General features: G+C 51.7%; 2 protein-coding genes across 2 annotated transcripts; both read left to right on the top strand.

Annotated features, from left to right (window-relative positions):
• The first annotated feature begins 21 nt into the window (after positions 1 to 21).
• On the top strand, positions 22 to 2,430 carry PARS2 (prolyl-tRNA synthetase 2, mitochondrial). The gene has a single exon (XM_068140494.1). The coding sequence runs from the start codon at positions 293 to 295 to the stop codon at positions 1,694 to 1,696; it is 1,404 nt and encodes a 467-aa protein (XP_067996595.1). The 5' UTR covers positions 22 to 292; the 3' UTR covers positions 1,697 to 2,430.
• Positions 2,431 to 3,427: 997 nt separating this feature from the next.
• TTC4 (tetratricopeptide repeat domain 4) lies at positions 3,428 to 15,286 on the top strand. Its single transcript, XM_068140666.1, has 10 exons — positions 3,428 to 3,532; positions 3,621 to 3,738; positions 3,866 to 4,027; positions 4,648 to 4,725; positions 7,321 to 7,445; positions 7,723 to 7,809; positions 8,997 to 9,211; positions 10,387 to 10,468; positions 13,470 to 13,552; positions 14,455 to 15,286. Exons 1-10 carry the CDS (start codon positions 3,458 to 3,460, stop codon positions 14,555 to 14,557), a joined length of 1,128 nt encoding a protein of 375 aa, XP_067996767.1. The 5' UTR covers positions 3,428 to 3,457; the 3' UTR covers positions 14,558 to 15,286.
• The last annotated feature ends 44 nt before the right edge of the window (positions 15,287 to 15,330 follow it).

Genomic DNA, 15,330 nt, shown 5'->3' with positions numbered 1-15,330 from the left:
GTGACAGGCGGCTGTGCTTCCCATTGGCTGTGGCTGTGGGGACGGGGCGCGCGGGGGTCCTGAGGCTTTGCGCGCCCCTGTCAGTGTGTGTGGCCGCGGCCGCCGCCGCCCGTGCCCAGTGCCTGTGCCTACACCTACACGTCCCGCGTGGGCTCCTGTGCACGCCTGGCTGTGTCGGTGGGAGGGGGCGGTGCCCCCCGGTGCCTGCCCCAGGCCGTGCGTTGGGTGTGCAGGGCCTTCCTCACAGCCAGCGTTAATCCCGCGTCCCCACTCCGTAGGTCCCGGCCCCGCCATGGAGGGCTTGCTGAGAAGATGGAGGCTCCCAGCGCTGAGCGCCCGGCAGCGCGGCTCTAGGCTTCGGCACGGTGCACCGGGCAGGGCGAAGCGGATACTGCTCTCGCAGCTTTTCCAGCCCCTCAACCTACAGGGCGAGGCGGCCGGGGAAGGCAAGACCGGAGAGCCCACCTGCCGGAGCCAGAGACTGATGCTGCAAGCGGGGCTCATCCACCCCTCCAGCCCTGGCTGCTACTCCTACATGCCGCCCACCGTCCGTGCCATGGAGAAGCTCATCAAGGTGATGGACGAGGAGATGCAGGCCGTGGGTGGGCAGAAGCTGAACATGCCCAGCCTGAGCTCGGCGGAGCTGTGGCGCGCCAGCGGGCGCTGGGATCGGATGGGGCCGGAGCTTTTCCGGCTGGTGGACCGGCATGGCAAGGGCTACTGCCTGGGGCCAACGCACGAGGAGGCTGTAACAGAGCTGGTGGCGGCTCAGAGCAACCTGTCCTACAGGCAGCTGCCGCTGCGTCTCTACCAGGTGAGCAGGAAGTTTCGGGACGAGCCCAAGCCGCGCTTCGGGCTGCTGCGCAGCCGGGAGTTCTACATGAAAGACATGTACACCTTCGACGCCTCCGGCGAGGCCGCCCGCCGCACCTACGGCCTGCTGTGTGCCGCCTACCACAGCCTCTTCGACCGCCTGGGCCTGCCCGTCGTCAAAGTGCAGGCAGCCACGGGCACCATCGGCGGCACCGTGTCCCACGAGTTCCAGCTGCCGGCAGAGGTGGGCGAGGACAGGCTGCTGCTGTGCCCGGAGGGACACTTTGCGGCCAACGTGGAGACAGTAAGCGAGGAGCGAACGGCGTGCCCCACCTGCGGGGGGAAGCTCTCCCAGACAAGAGGGATTGAAGTGGGGCACACGTTTTATCTGGGCACCAAGTACTCCTCTGTCTCCAACGCTGTCTTCTGCGCCCCTGACAACAAACCCCAGCTGGCAGAAATGGGTTGCTACGGTCTGGGCGTCACTCGCATCCTGGCGGCCTCCATCGAGGTGCTCTCTACAGAGGACAGCATCCGCTGGCCCAGCCTCATTGCACCTTACCAGCTCTGCTTCATTGCCCCCAAGAGAGGCAGCAAGGAGGAGAAGGAAGGAGCTGTGCTGCTGGAGCAAATGTATGATGACCTTGCTGAAGCACTGCCCCACCTGGCTGGTGACTCGGTGCTGGACGACAGGACACAGCTGACCATAGGCAAAAGGCTGAAGGATGCCAACAGGCTGGGTTATCCCTACGTGATCATAGCTGGGAAGAGGGTTTGTGAGGATCCCCCTGCCTTTGAGGTCTGGAATCAGAACACTGGGGAGGTTTTGTTCCTAACCAAAGAAGGTACCATTGAGCTGTTGAGTAAAGCACAAGTCTCTTAAAATCCTAATCTCTTATCTTTCCTGCACTAAGTTTAGGATGGAGCAGGAAGTTCCACCTGAACACGAGTGAAAACTTCTTTACTGTGAGGGTGACAGAGCACTGGGACAGACTGCCCAGAGAAGTTCAGGAGTCTTCTTCTCTGGAGATACTCAAAACCTGCCTGGGTGCTGTCATGGGAAGCCTGCTCTAGGTGAACCTGCTTTAGCAGGAGTGTTGGACTAGATCATTTCTAGAGCTCCCTTCCAACCCCTATCACTCTGTGATCTGTGATCTTTGTGATCTGAAGTCTTGTAACCACACCAGGGTTGAGCTGGACTCAGCACACATTCCCCATGGGGCCAGGAGTGTTTCTCCCTCTGGCTGCAGGCCCCCACAAGCTGCTTCACTGGCACACATAGCCCTGTGCATCTGTGGGTGCACAGGGATCATCCCCTCTCTGCCCAGCAATGGCAGATATGGCCTCTGTTGAGCACACAAACAGCTGTGTCTGCAGGAAAGGGGTCAGGAGGGCTTTCCCTTGCCCTTACAGGTGCTGAGTCATCAGCATGAGGGATTTTAAGGAGAGGAAGGAAGGTGCCTTTCCTCTGTATCTTGTCTTTGGAGGCACCCAGGTCCTGTGAAGATGAATGTTGATTAAAGCTGAACGATGCTGTGGTGCTGTGAATCTGTAGGAATTAGCATGGAGAAAGATGTCAGGCACCTGTACCCTGCAGAGCCTGGGGGTAAGGCTGATCAGAGGGCTGGAGCACCTCAGCCCTCATCTCCCTTCCTTGCAGCCACCCTCCTGCTGCATCAGGTCCCAAGCTGGGTGATATGATACAGGCTGGGCAGTGACTGGTTTGAGAGCAGCCCTGAAGAAAAGGGCTTGGGGGTGCTGGGGGATGAGAAGCTCAACATGAGCCAGCAGTGTGCACTTGCAGCCCAGAGAGCCAACCAGATCCTGGGCTGCATCAAGAGAAGCATAGCCAGTGAGTCAAGGGAGGTGATTTTCCCTCTCTACTCCACTCTGGTGAGACCAAACCTGGAGTACTGTGTCCAGTTCTGGAGCCTCTATCACAAGAAGGATCTGGACATGCTGGACTGTGCCAGAGAAGGGCCATGAGATGATCAGAGGGCTGGAGCTCCTCTCCTATGGAGACAGACTGAGGGAGTTGGGGTTGTTCAGTCTGGAGAAGGCACCGAGGAGACTTTATTGTGGCCTTCCAGTATCTGAAGGAGGCTACAAGAAAGCTGGGGAGGGACTTTTTAGGGTGTCAGGGAGTGATAGGACTGGAGGCAATGGAGCAACACTAGAAATGGGTAGATTCAGATTGGATGTTAGGAAGAAGTTCTTCCCCATGAGGGTGCTGAGACACTGGCACAGGTTGCCCAGGGAGGTGGTGGAAGCCTCATCCCTGGAGGTTTTTGCAGCCAGGCTGGATGTGGCTGTGAGCAACCTGCTGTAGTGTGAGGTGTCCCTGCCTATGGCAGGGAGTTGGAACTGGCTGATCCTTGAGGTCCCTTCCAACCCTAACAATTCTGTGATTCTATATCCAGGCCACGTTGTTGCTAACCTTGTCCTGGAGGATGGTGACATCCCATTCCCGGGCCTGGGGCGGGGGTGTCACTTTCCCCTTGCCCCAGGCAGGACCAGCTCCGCCTGGCATCGCCGTGCTGGGGAGCGGGGAGGGGCGTGCGGCGGGGCCGGAGCTGAGGCAGCGGGGCCGGAGCTGAGGCAGCGGGGCCGGGCCGGAAGGCGCAGGGCGGGGCCGAGCGGCAGCATGGCGGAGACCGGGGCGGACGGCGGCGGCGGAGCGCGGTACCGGGGCGCCTTCAACCCCGACACCTGGGAGGAGGTGAGGCTGCGGGGCCGGGGACGCGGGGCGCCGGGCTGAGCCGGGTCGGGCCGGGCTGAGCCGAGGGACGCTGTGTGTCTGCCCGCAGGAGCTGGAGGCCATCCCCATGTTCATGAAGCGGTGCCCGGCTGAGATCGACGCGGCGCGGCAGCCCGACCTGGCCTGTCTGCAGTCCCTCCTGTTCGACGAGGAGCAGAGCCCCGCAGGTGGGCAGCCTGGGCTGGGCTCTCTCCGTCTGCCCCTCCGGCCGTGGCCGGGTGGAGGCTGCTTGGAGGCTGCCATGAGAGCTGCCGCCCGCGCTCAGGACCTGTCCCCTCCTTCCATCCCCTGCAGAGCTGGCCAAGATGTACAAAAACGAAGGGAACGAGTACTTCAAGGAGAAGGACTACAAGAGAGCTGTGGTGGCCTACAGCGAGGGGCTAAAGAAGAAATGTGAGGACCCCGAGCTGAACGCCGTGCTGTACACAAACCGAGGGGCTGCACAGTTCCACCTGGGTAAGGAGGTGTGCCCCATCCCGCCTCCAGTGGGGCTGGGAAGGGGGCTCTGCAGTCCACGCTTGCTTTTCCTGCTCTTGTCATAGAGCATATTAAGTAGCTCATTAGTGAGAAAAAAAGACACCTTTGAACTTTGAAGATCTGGCTGAGTCCAGAGCACAGCTGCATGCAGGGTTTGTGCTTTGCTCAAGCCTTGGCTCCAGGAGAGGCAAAGCTTCTGATGCTGAACAGATTCACAGGGTGATTTGGACTGTGGAGGGATGCCCTGGCCTCCACAGTTCAGTTGAAGCAACACATTCTATCACTCTTTGTTGGCCATGTCCTCCTCAAGCATCCACCCATCCTACCACCAGTACCCACACAGCAGGGGAGGTGTCCTTAGCCTTTTAATGCTGTTGTGTGTTGCAGGTGAGAGGTGATTTGTTCAGTCATGGTTTCTTCTGACCTGTATGGTGGATTCCTGTCCTTTGTCTTCTTGCTCTAAGTTTGCTCATTCTTCCTTCACTCACCTCACAGTGAGTGAATCACAGAGTCAGCACATAAGCTGTTTTGTCACCTTGAGATCTAGTTGGATTTTAAACATAACTGAAAGGTTCTGAGCAGTTTTGCTTGCTTTGTAGGTAACTACCGCTCTGCTCTCAATGACGCCATCCAAGCCAGAAAGCTGAAGCCCACCCATCTCAAAGCGATCATCAGAGGTAAGAGCTGAAGGAGTAAAGGCCACAGAATCACAGAAACATTCAGGTTGGAAAGGACCCTCAGGATCACCAAGTCCAACCCAGAACCCTACTCTGCAAGGTTCATCCCTAAACCATATCCCCAAGCACCACATCCAAACCACCTTTAAATACATCCAGGTTTGGTGACTCCACCACCTCCCTGGAAAGCCCATTCCAATCCTTGACCACTCTTTCCATGCAGAATTTTTTTCTAATGTCCAGTCTAAACCTACCCAGTTGCACCTTGAGGCACTTCCCTCCTGTTCAGAATACAGAATTAACCAGGTTGGAAGAGACCTTCAAGATCATCAAGTCCAACCTATCACCCAACACCATCTAATCAACTAAACCATGGCACCAAGTGCCTCATCCAGTCTCTTTTTAAACACTTCCAGGGATGGAGACTCTACCACCTCCCTGGACAGCACATTCCAGTGGCCAGTCTCTCTGGGAAGAATTTTTTCCTAACATCCAGCCTAAACCTCCCCTGGCACAGCTTGAGACTGTGTCTTCTTGTTCTGTCACAGGTTGCCTGGGAGAAGAGACTACCCCCTACCAAGCCAGGCAGAAAGGCACCTGGGGGTATTGGCTGACAGTAGGCTGAACATGAGCCAGCAGTGTGGCCAGGAAGGCTAATGGCATCCTGGCCTGGATCAGGAATAGTGTGGCAGGCAGGAGCAGAGAAGTCATTCTGCCCTGGACTCAGCACTGGTTTGGCCACACCTTGAGTACTGTGTCCAGTTCTGGGCTCCTCAGTTTAAGAAGGACATTGAGACACTTGAACGTGTCCAGAGAAGGGCAACGAGGCTGGGGAGAGGCCTTGAGCACAGCCCTGTGAGGAGAGGCTGAGGGAGCTGGGGTTGCTTAGCCTGGAGAAGAGGAGGCTCAGGGGAGGGAGACCTTATTGCTGTCTACAACTACCTGAAGGGAGGTTGTAGCCAGGAGGGAGTTGGTCTCTTCTCTCAAGCAACCAGCACCAGAACAAGAGGACACAGTCTCAGGCTGTGCCAGGGGAAGTTTGGGCTCGAGGTGAGGAGAAAGTTCTTCACTGAGAGAGTCATTTGCCATTGGAATGTGCTGCCCAGGGAGGTGGTGGAGTCACTGTCCCTGGAGGTGTTCAAGAAAGGCTTGGATGTGGCACTTGGAGCCATGGTTTAGTTGTCAGGAGGTGTTAGGTATTAGGGGATAGGTTGGACTTGATGATCTCTGAGGTCTTTTCCAACCTGGTTGATTCTATGATATTTTTTTCTCCAGCATTCCTCACCCCATGAAAATCACCACTTTATTTTTCGCTTTGTGAGCCAAACACTTACATGTTTATTATAATCATAGAAATCATAAAGCTTTTTTGGTTGGAAGAGACCTTTAAGATATCAAGTCCAACCATTTAGCCAACACTACCAGATCATTACTAAAGCCTGTCCCTCAATCAATAAAATAAGCATGTTGCTTGGAACACATACTTCCAGCATCATTCCACTGATTTCTGTGGCTAATGATACAAGAAATAGTTCAAGTTTTCTTCTCAGCTGACCTCCTAGAGGCCTGAAATCAAACCAAGGAGGTGGTGGAAGCCTCATCCCTGGAGGTTTTTAAGGCCAGGCTGGATGTGGCTCTGAGCAACCTGCTCTAATGCGAGGTGCAGGCACAAATCCAGGCTGGGCAGTGACTGGCTGGAAAGCAGCCCTGAGGAGAGAGACTTGGGGGTGCTGGTGGACAAGAAGCTCAACAGGAGCTCCCAATGTGCACTTGCAGCCCGCAAAGCCAATCAGATCCTGGGCTGCATCAGGAGAAGTGTGGCCAGCAGGTCAAGGGAGGTGATCCTCCCCCTCTACTCAGCCCTGGTGAGACCCCACCTGGAGTACTGTGTCCAGTTCTGGAGCCCCTATTACAAGAGGGATGTGGAGGTGCTGGAACATGTCCAGAGAAGGGCCACGAGGATGAGCAGAGGGCTGGAGCTCCTCTCCTATGAGGACAGACTGAAGGAGTTGGGGCTGTTCAGTCTGCAGAAGAGAAGGCTCCGAGGTGACCTAATTGTGGCTTTCCAGTATCTGAAGGGGGCCTACAGGAAGGCTGGGGAAGGACTTCTCAGGATCTCAGGTAGTGATAGGACTATGGGGAATGGAATGAAGCTGGAGGTGGGGAGATTCAGGCTGGAGGTGAGGAGGAGGTTCTTCACCATGAGAGTGGTGAAGCCCTGGAATGGGTTGTCCAGGGAGGTGGTCGAGGCCCCGTCCCTGGAGGTGTTTAAGCCCAGGCTGGATGAGGCTCTGTCCAGCCTGATCTAGTGTGGGGTGTCCCTGCCCATGGCAGGGGGGTTGGAACTAGATGATCCTTGTGGTCCCTTCCAACCCTGAATGATACTATGATACCATGTGTCCCTGCCCATGGCAGGGGGGTTGGAACTGGGTGATCCTTGGGGTCCCTTCTAACCCTTATGATTCTATGAGACTTAAAGACAAAAGCTGTGCTGCTGGCTGTGCCTCTGGAAAGCAGAAGGGCTGATGCTGTCTGTATAACCACCACTCTGTGTGTTTCTTGTACACTGAAAACTGAAAATCTTCATCCTTCCAGGAGCCCTCTGCCACATGGAGCTGAAGAACTTCTCTGAAGCAATAGCATGGTGTGAGGAGGGCATGCTAATAGATTCCAAAGAAAAAAAGCTTGTGGAAACAAGAGCTAAAGCTGACAAATTGAAGGTAAATATTAAGGCAGTTTAGTATTTACCAATGCTTGTCCCCTGCTTTGTGCTGAGAAGCACTTTGGGATCCTCGGCTGAAGAGTGCTCTGCACAAGTTTTTGGACATTATGAAATCCCCAAACAGAACTGAGTGGTGGTTCCACATCATGTGTGGTTGTTGAGATGTGCGAGAGAGAGAGAGCCTGCTGGAGATGGGAATGGATTTCTCCACTCCTTGGCAGCACAGGGCAGCAATAGGCATTGACCTGCTGTGTGCAATCTTTTCTTACGTGTAGCGAGCTGAGGAGCGGGATGCGAGGAAGGCAAAGGTGATGGAGAAGAAGGAGCAGTGTCAAAAGGAAATCTTGCTTGCAGCAATAAAGGTGGGTCACTGAGGGGCTTGGGTTTGTGGGGTTTGTTTTCCTGGGCTGTTTCATTTTTCCTTTGAGAGTTTTTTTCTCACACACAGGTTTTAGGGGCTAGAGCCAAAAAAACTGGGTTAAAACCACAGTTCTCCCTGTCTGCTCAGCTCTACCCACAGCCCTGTTTCCATATTTCAGGTGGCTGCTGTTAATGCAGAATATGAACCCAGTGTTAGGAGATGCACTGAGCATCCAAGAGAGGTCTCCAGCACACTGGCCCAATGAACCCTGCTTTCTTTGCTGCTAAGGAGCTTTAGTTCAGTGTGAAGATAGAAGATAACCACCCAGTAGTGTGGAGGAGAGAATCAGTCCTGGATCCTCTCCTTATTGTTTGAGCTACTTTTAAGTATTTTAGGTTAGGTGAAGTTGGATCTCCTGTTCTGCAGTTGTCTTTTCAAAGATAAGTGTGAGCTTTCTTCAGTTCTCTGAAAAAGTGGATGTTTTCAGGAGCTGGGGTGTGGAGTTGTACCCTGAAGTTATGCCTGCTGGGTCCTAAAGGAGAGGATTTCAGGTGCGTCCCTTTCCCCACATCCTGTCAGGCTCTTTCCCAGCACACAGGCTCCTCTGGCTGCCCACCTCTCATGTGTTTGATGAATCATAGAGTCAACCATGTTGGAAAAGACCTGAGAGATCACTTATTACCTAATTATGTTACCTAACACCTCAGGATGACTAAACCGTGGCTTGAAGTGCCACATCCAATCCTTTTTTGAACACCTCCAGGGACAGTGACTCCACCACCTCCCTGGGCAGCACATTCCAATGGGCAATCTCTCTTTCTGTGAAGAGCTTTCTCCTCACCTCCAGCCTAAACTTCCCCCTGCACAGCTTGAGACTGTGTCCTCTTGTTCTGCCACTGGTTGCCTGGGAGAAGAGACCAACCCCCACCTGGCTACAACCTCCTTTCAGGTAGCTGTAGACAGCAGTAAGGAGAAGGCTGGAGTGTCTGGCTGAAGTTCTGGATTCTGCTAGGAAGACCAGTCACCTGGTACTGCAGGGAGGCCTTTGGTAGCATGTTTAAGAGCTGACTCATTTTAGAGTGACACAATTTGTCCTTTTACAAATGGCAGTATTTTCACTCTTGTTCTCCCCACCATACTTGTTTGTGTGTTGGCTGAGGTTTTTATTTTGCCCTTCCTGCCCCTCAGGAAAGAAATATCAAGCTGGTTCTTGAGCCTTCAAATGAAGAAGAGGAGCTGTCAGATGGCCTGGCTGAGATATCCTTAGATGGGTTCCACTCTGGCAATGCCATGGGGGCCAAGGTGCACTTAGATGCTGATGGCAACCTGAACTGGCCTGTCCTCTTTCTGTACCCTGAGCACGAGCAAACAGACTTCATTGCAGCTTTCCATGAGAGGTCCAGGTGAGTGCACTGTCAGCAGCACTCTTGCAGAAAGAACATGTTTGAGAAGGTGAGAACAGACAGCAAGGGATGCACTGCCATGCTAATGAAGTGGCTGCACATTTCTCATCTCCTAGCTGGCCCTGCTCTGCAGCGGGAGGCTGCAGCAGAGGACCTCCCAAGGTCTTTTCCAACCTGAATTATTCTATGATTTATAAATGCAGCTCTAAAATACGACAAGAAAAACCTGTGAGGGGCAAGATAGAAGGCTGCAGAGAAAGCAGGTCTGGTGAAAGGGGCTTGCAGGGGAAGCACAGATCAGCAGCCAGCAATAGAGGTGACCCATCCACATGCCTGGATTTCAGAGGTTCATTGGGCTGCTGTTTCAAAGCCCTCCAAATATGAGAGTTTTGGAAAGAGGATTAAACTTAGAAACTCTGAAAAGCTTCCAAAAGGGACCTCTTGTAAGCACCAGCTGGCCCCATAGTTTCCTTAGGACTTACAGCAGGCCTGACTGGAGTGCTGCAGACCTTTCAGACTATGAGCCAGGGTGGGAATTGCACTTTTGCTGATGGTTAACTTCAGTTTCTGCTCTTGCAAGGTTAAACAAACTTGGAATTTGTTGCTTTTATTTTATATGGAGAGGTAGTGCGTTCCTCAGACCTACTAATACGTTCAGGACTTCAAAACTCCTGTGCAAACAGATGGGTAAAGCTGTGATCCTTGTGTGGCAGCAATCACTACACCTTTTCATGGCCCAAAGCAGTGAAAAATGGCTTCTTAAATTGGCCACCAACACTCTTGAAGCACCAAAATAAACAAGCCTCTGACACACCAGCATGCTGTCAGCTCTGATGAAGTGTGGTGCTGATGGGACTACGTAGAAGGAAAAATCAATTTTAGATTAAGAGCAGGCAGTTTACTTTGACATCTTTATCAGTGTGGAAATGAGAAGCTAAAAATAATTGGCTGCTGCACTGCTCAAGTTTGAAACTGGTACCAGAAGTTGCAGCAGGGTCTCAGTGTCATTGGGAAAGGGATGACTTGGAAGGGAAGAAGCAGTTGGTGATCTAAACTTACTTCCAAGTTTGGTTTCTAACTTGCTGATGTACTTTTACCACCCTTTAAGTGGAACTGTAGAAGTTACTGAAGCTGAGCACCTTGTCTAAGCTAACCAAGTGCATTTTGGCTTCCAGGTTTATTGATCATTTAATGGTGATGTTTGCTGAGTTACCTGCTTGGGATGTGGAAAGAAAATACCTTCCCAGCAATCTGGAGGTGAGAAGTTTGACTTTCCTTCTATTTCAGGATGGTTGTGGTTTGGTTTGTTTTCCTTCTCTGGAGCAAGAAAATGGCCAGGTTTGAGTGTGTGAAAGCAATGCCTTCATTACTTGTTTACCACATCTGGATGGGAAATAAGGATCTGGAGAGCTGCACTCACTTGAAAACTCAAACACTTTCCAGATGTGCTGAGAGGAACACAGAATTCGTTGATGAAAATGAAGGCTCTTTGCCACTGACAGTGGTAGACAGTCAAATTCTGGTGTCCCCATCATGAGAAGGACACAGAGCTGTTGGAGAGAGTCCAGAGGAGGGCCACAGAGGTGATCCAAGGGCTGGAGCACCTCTGTGATGAGGATAGGCTGAGAGAGCTGGAGTTGTTCAGCCTGGAGAAGAGAAGACTCCAGGGGGAGACCTTAGAGCTGCCTTCCAATAGCTGAAGGGATCCTACAGGAAGGTTTAAGAGGGACTATTCCTGAGGGTGTCTAGAGACAGGACAAAGGGACATGGTTTGGAGCTGAGGGAAATCAGGGTTAGACCGGACCTTAGGGAGAAGTTCTTCAGTAGGAGGGTGGTGAGACACTGGAATAGATTGCCCAGGGAGCCTCCTCCCTGGGGATATTGAAGACCAGGCTGGATGAGGCCTTGAGCAGCTGAGTCTAGCTGAAAGGTGTCCCTGCCCATGGTGGGGAGCTTGGAACAGATGATCTCTGGGGTCCCTTCCAACCTAAGCCATTCTGTGACATTGTGTTTGGCAGAAGTTATTTACAGATACTGCTCAGATTCTCATCTTTGTAGTGATAATTAAGATTTAGACCACCAGGCTGTAGGCTTCCTGCTTTTTTTCAACTGCATTGGGAAGTTGTTTGATACAGATAAGAAACATTAAAAAACAGGTTATTTTCAGGACTACCTGGTTGTACTCAAACACTTCATCCCATCAGGACAATAAATGTCTATTTAGACTACAGCAGAGGTGGGATCTGAATTCACAGTATCACAGTACATTAGAGGTTGGAAGGGACCTCTGGAGATCATCAAGTCCAACCCCCCTGCCAAAGCAGGATCACCCAGGGCAGTCTGCACAGGAATGCATCCAGGTGGGTTTGGAAAGTCTCCAGAGGAGCCTCTCTGGGCTGCCTGTTCCAGTGCTGCACCACCCTCACTGTAAAGAAGTTTCTTCTCATACTGAGATGAAATCTTCTATGTTCAAGCTTGTAGCTGTTGTTCCTTGACTTATTACTGTGCACTATCCAAAAGAGATTGGCCCCCTCTGCTTGACACCCACCCCTCAGATGTTCATAGACATTGATCATATCCCACTCCCAGTCTGTTCTTCTCCAGACTAAACAGTCCCAGGGCTTTCAGTCTCTCTTCATAAGGGAGATGCTCAAGTCCTCTAATCATCCTTGTGACTCTCTGTTGGACTCTGTCCAGCAGGTCTCTGTCTTGCTTGAACTGGGGAGCCCAAAACTGCGCACAGTATTGCAGTTGTGGTCTCATCAAGGCAGAGTAGAGGGGGAGAAGAACCTCTCTAGACCTGCTGGCCACACTTTTCTTGATGCACCCCAGGATCCCATTGGTTTTCTTGACCACAAGGGCACATTGCTGTCCCATGCAGAACTTGCTGTCCACTAGGACTTCAAGGTCTTTCTCCATGGAGCTGCTTTCCAGCAGGGCAGCCCCTAACCTGTACTGGTGCCTGAATTGGTTGTGGCTGCAAGAGGTTCTGAGAAGTGTTCAGCAGTTGGATACAGGTGTTTATTCTTCATTTTCCACTTGAGTGTCACCAGGTGACAGCACAGCTCTTAGTGCAGTGAGCAGCCAGGTTCAGAAGGACAGTGGCTGTGTACTTGACCTTGCAGTTAACACTCTGTACATACAGGCTAAGGCACAGTTGCTGAATTAGAATCTCAGATCTACTCTGTTTGTTCAGATACTTTTAAACCTGCTTAGTTTAGACTCAGAATCACAGAATCAATCAAGTTGGAAAAGACCTTCAAGATCATCAAGTCTAACCAATCACCCAGCCCTAAGTGTCTTGTTCAGTCTCTTTTTAAACACTTCCAGGGACAGTGACTCCACCACCTCCCTGGGCAGCACATTCCAATGGCCAGTTACTCTTTCTGTGAAGGATTTCTTCATAAGATCCAGCCCAAATCTCCCTTGGCACAGCTTGAGACTGTGTTCTCTTGTTCTGTCACAGGTTGCCTGGGAGAAGAGACCAACCCCCACCTGGCTACAGCCTCCCTTCAGGTAGTTGTAGAGAGCAGTAAGGTCTCTTCTGAGCCTCCTCTTCTCCAGGCTATACAACCCCATCTCCCTCAGCCTCTCCTCATAGGGCCCTTAAGGGAAAAGCAGAGAACTAAATACGAGAATGAAGGATGTTGGGGAAAAAAACCATGAGTAGTTGTTTAGAGGGAGTGACAAGCCTGAGGGAAAAATGAACTGCACACCCAATTAAAAAGCATGCAGGAACCCAGGTCAAAATGTTAGAAAGGAAGGAATCCAAGTTAGCCTCTTGCCAAAGCATGACAGAGAGCATGAGGTCCACTCAGAGCAGCATCAGTCTGTCTCTAAAGATAACATTGAGAAGTTGCTGTTGCAGATGCACCGCCCCAAGTCTCTCACCTCTGTAAGAACAGACCAGTGTGTCAGCAGGCTCTGCCAGGTGAGCACACTTCGGATTTCATAACCTCATGGCCTTGCTGTGTTTCACCTGTTAAAAGACAGCCCACATATTTGCTTTGCTCCTCTAAAGCACAGGAGCAGGCAGTGTGTTTTGCCTTCCTGCTGCCCACTGCCAGAGAAGCTACACCGGTTTCATGCAAGGGGAAAACTTGGAATTTACACAGAGGAGTTTCCACATGGCTGAAGCTGGCACCCACACAGTTGGTTCAAGCTCCAGAAGTTTGATAACCCTCTAGCTGTCAATGGATTTGGTAGTTTCCTCCACATTCTTTAGGTGTGTAATAACCCTCCCACATTTTTTTTTCAGCTCTACTTTGAGGATGAAGAAAGAGCAGAAATGTATGAGCTGAACCCAGGCCACACCTTGCTACAGGTGCTGCAGCACGAAAGGTGAGGTTATAGCTGTTCGTGTCCAGAGAGAGCACAAGGGCAAACAAAGTGTGAGCTTACAGTGCACTTTGTTCTCTGGTTTAACAGTCCTAACTCTCCTCTGGTGTAATAGTCCTGTCTCTAGAAGGTGTAAAGTGTATGGATTTCATGCCTGGTTTAGTGACATATTTCCACCCCCTTCCAAAAAAATTAACAACTCTTTCCAGGACTGGTTGGGAGATGGGAAGGGGAGCTGGGATACACCCAAGCAGCAGCACAAAAGGACAGTTTCAGATCCCATCTGCAGAGTGCTACTTTAAGAAATGAAAAGGCAGCAGCAGCTTATAAAGAGAGCATGTGGAAGGTTAACAATTCTCTCACTGTTAATAACGCTGTGTGAGTGCCCAGCACAGCGTGCTGCACAGTTTCACTCTGAAACAGACTTTAAAGTGCTGGGCAGCTATTGAGAGAGAAGAATGTGCTGTTTATACAGCCAAGAAAAGTTGCTGTAAAGCCTATGCTGTTAACTTGCACCATCTTGTAGCTGGCTAGAGAAGGCCTGCAGCCCAGCGCCAGGGGCTTGGTCTGTCACAGTGGGAGCAGAGCTCTGGGTCTGCCGCTGGGCTCTGTCTGAGCTGTCACTCCATAAAACTCAGCAGCATGCAGAAGCCCTCAGATTTCAAGCTGTAAGGGCAGTTGCAAAAGAAACCTCCTCGCAGAGGGAGAAGAACAGCTGCTTTAATTAGAAGTAGCTGTTGGGAGAGGAGTTGATTCACAAACCAGCACAGACCTGACTCCGAGAGCAAAAGGCTTCCCCCCAGCCCTGGGGGAGATTGGCCCTTCTCAGGGGGGAGGAAGTCGCTTGCTTTGATGACACTTGGCCAGCTACGAGGAAGCCAAAGGACTCCATTTAATCTTTGCAGGTACTTTGTGAAAGCTGGGACCCCAACAGTTTTGGCACTTGTAAAGCACTCTCGTTTCTCCAAGAAGTATTTCAGCGGCAAGAAGGTGCATCGGCTGTCGTGAGCAGGAGCGAAACGAGGAACCCTCTGCAAGAGGCTGCTGTTTGGCATCCCAGCTGCAGCCTGCAAGCTCCTGCTGGAGCAAAAATACCTTGCACACTTCAGGGGAGAAGTAACCTTGGCACACAGGGAAACTTCCAGGAAAGCAGCACAGGAGAATGAAGGGCTTAGCAGAGGGGATTATTTGTTTAAAAAGAAATCCAGCTGGCTTGCAGAAGGTCTTCTCTAGCACAGGCTGCATGAGGTTTTGAAATAAACCTGAAGCAGTGCCAAACACTGGCTGCAGTTGAAGCAACAGCAGCTGGGGATATGCTGACTTACCTGTGACAAATCACTGATTGCCTTGGAGGTGGGCTGTAGCTGCTGGGTTTTAACAGCAGTGGTCTGGGGAGATACCTGCCTTGGTGCAGCAGGCTGGATGCAGTCAGATTCCTGCCTGGGATAAGCAGCTGCTGGGTTTTTGCCACTTGGCTCTGCTGCTGCCCAGGGTAAAGCAGAGCCCTTGGTTTGGAGCAGTGTTTTACTGACCTTTTTTATTGCCTGACTGACTGTCCTTTAGAACCTGGAAATAAAGATGTCTATTTTAAGTAGACTGACTTCTGGCCACTAAAGGAGACAGTAACTCTTCTCACCTCACGAAACACCAACTGTGAATGGAGAATGACCAACTGTGACTCTTAAACACAACAGCCTTGTCCACTACCCTGACTGATTCAGCCAACAGCCATGTTCTGTGCTTCTGTATTAGCTTTCAGCATTCAATTACAAGCAATTCCA

Source organism: Melanerpes formicivorus, unplaced genomic scaffold (assembly GCF_026170545.1).
Source record: "Melanerpes formicivorus ecotype bairdi unplaced genomic scaffold, bMelFor1.0.p_v2 SCAF_7, whole genome shotgun sequence".
Lineage (NCBI taxonomy): Eukaryota > Metazoa > Chordata > Aves > Piciformes > Picidae > Melanerpes > Melanerpes formicivorus.
The sequence above is the reverse complement of the archived record's forward strand: the minus strand, read 5'-3'. Positions and strand labels throughout refer to the sequence as shown.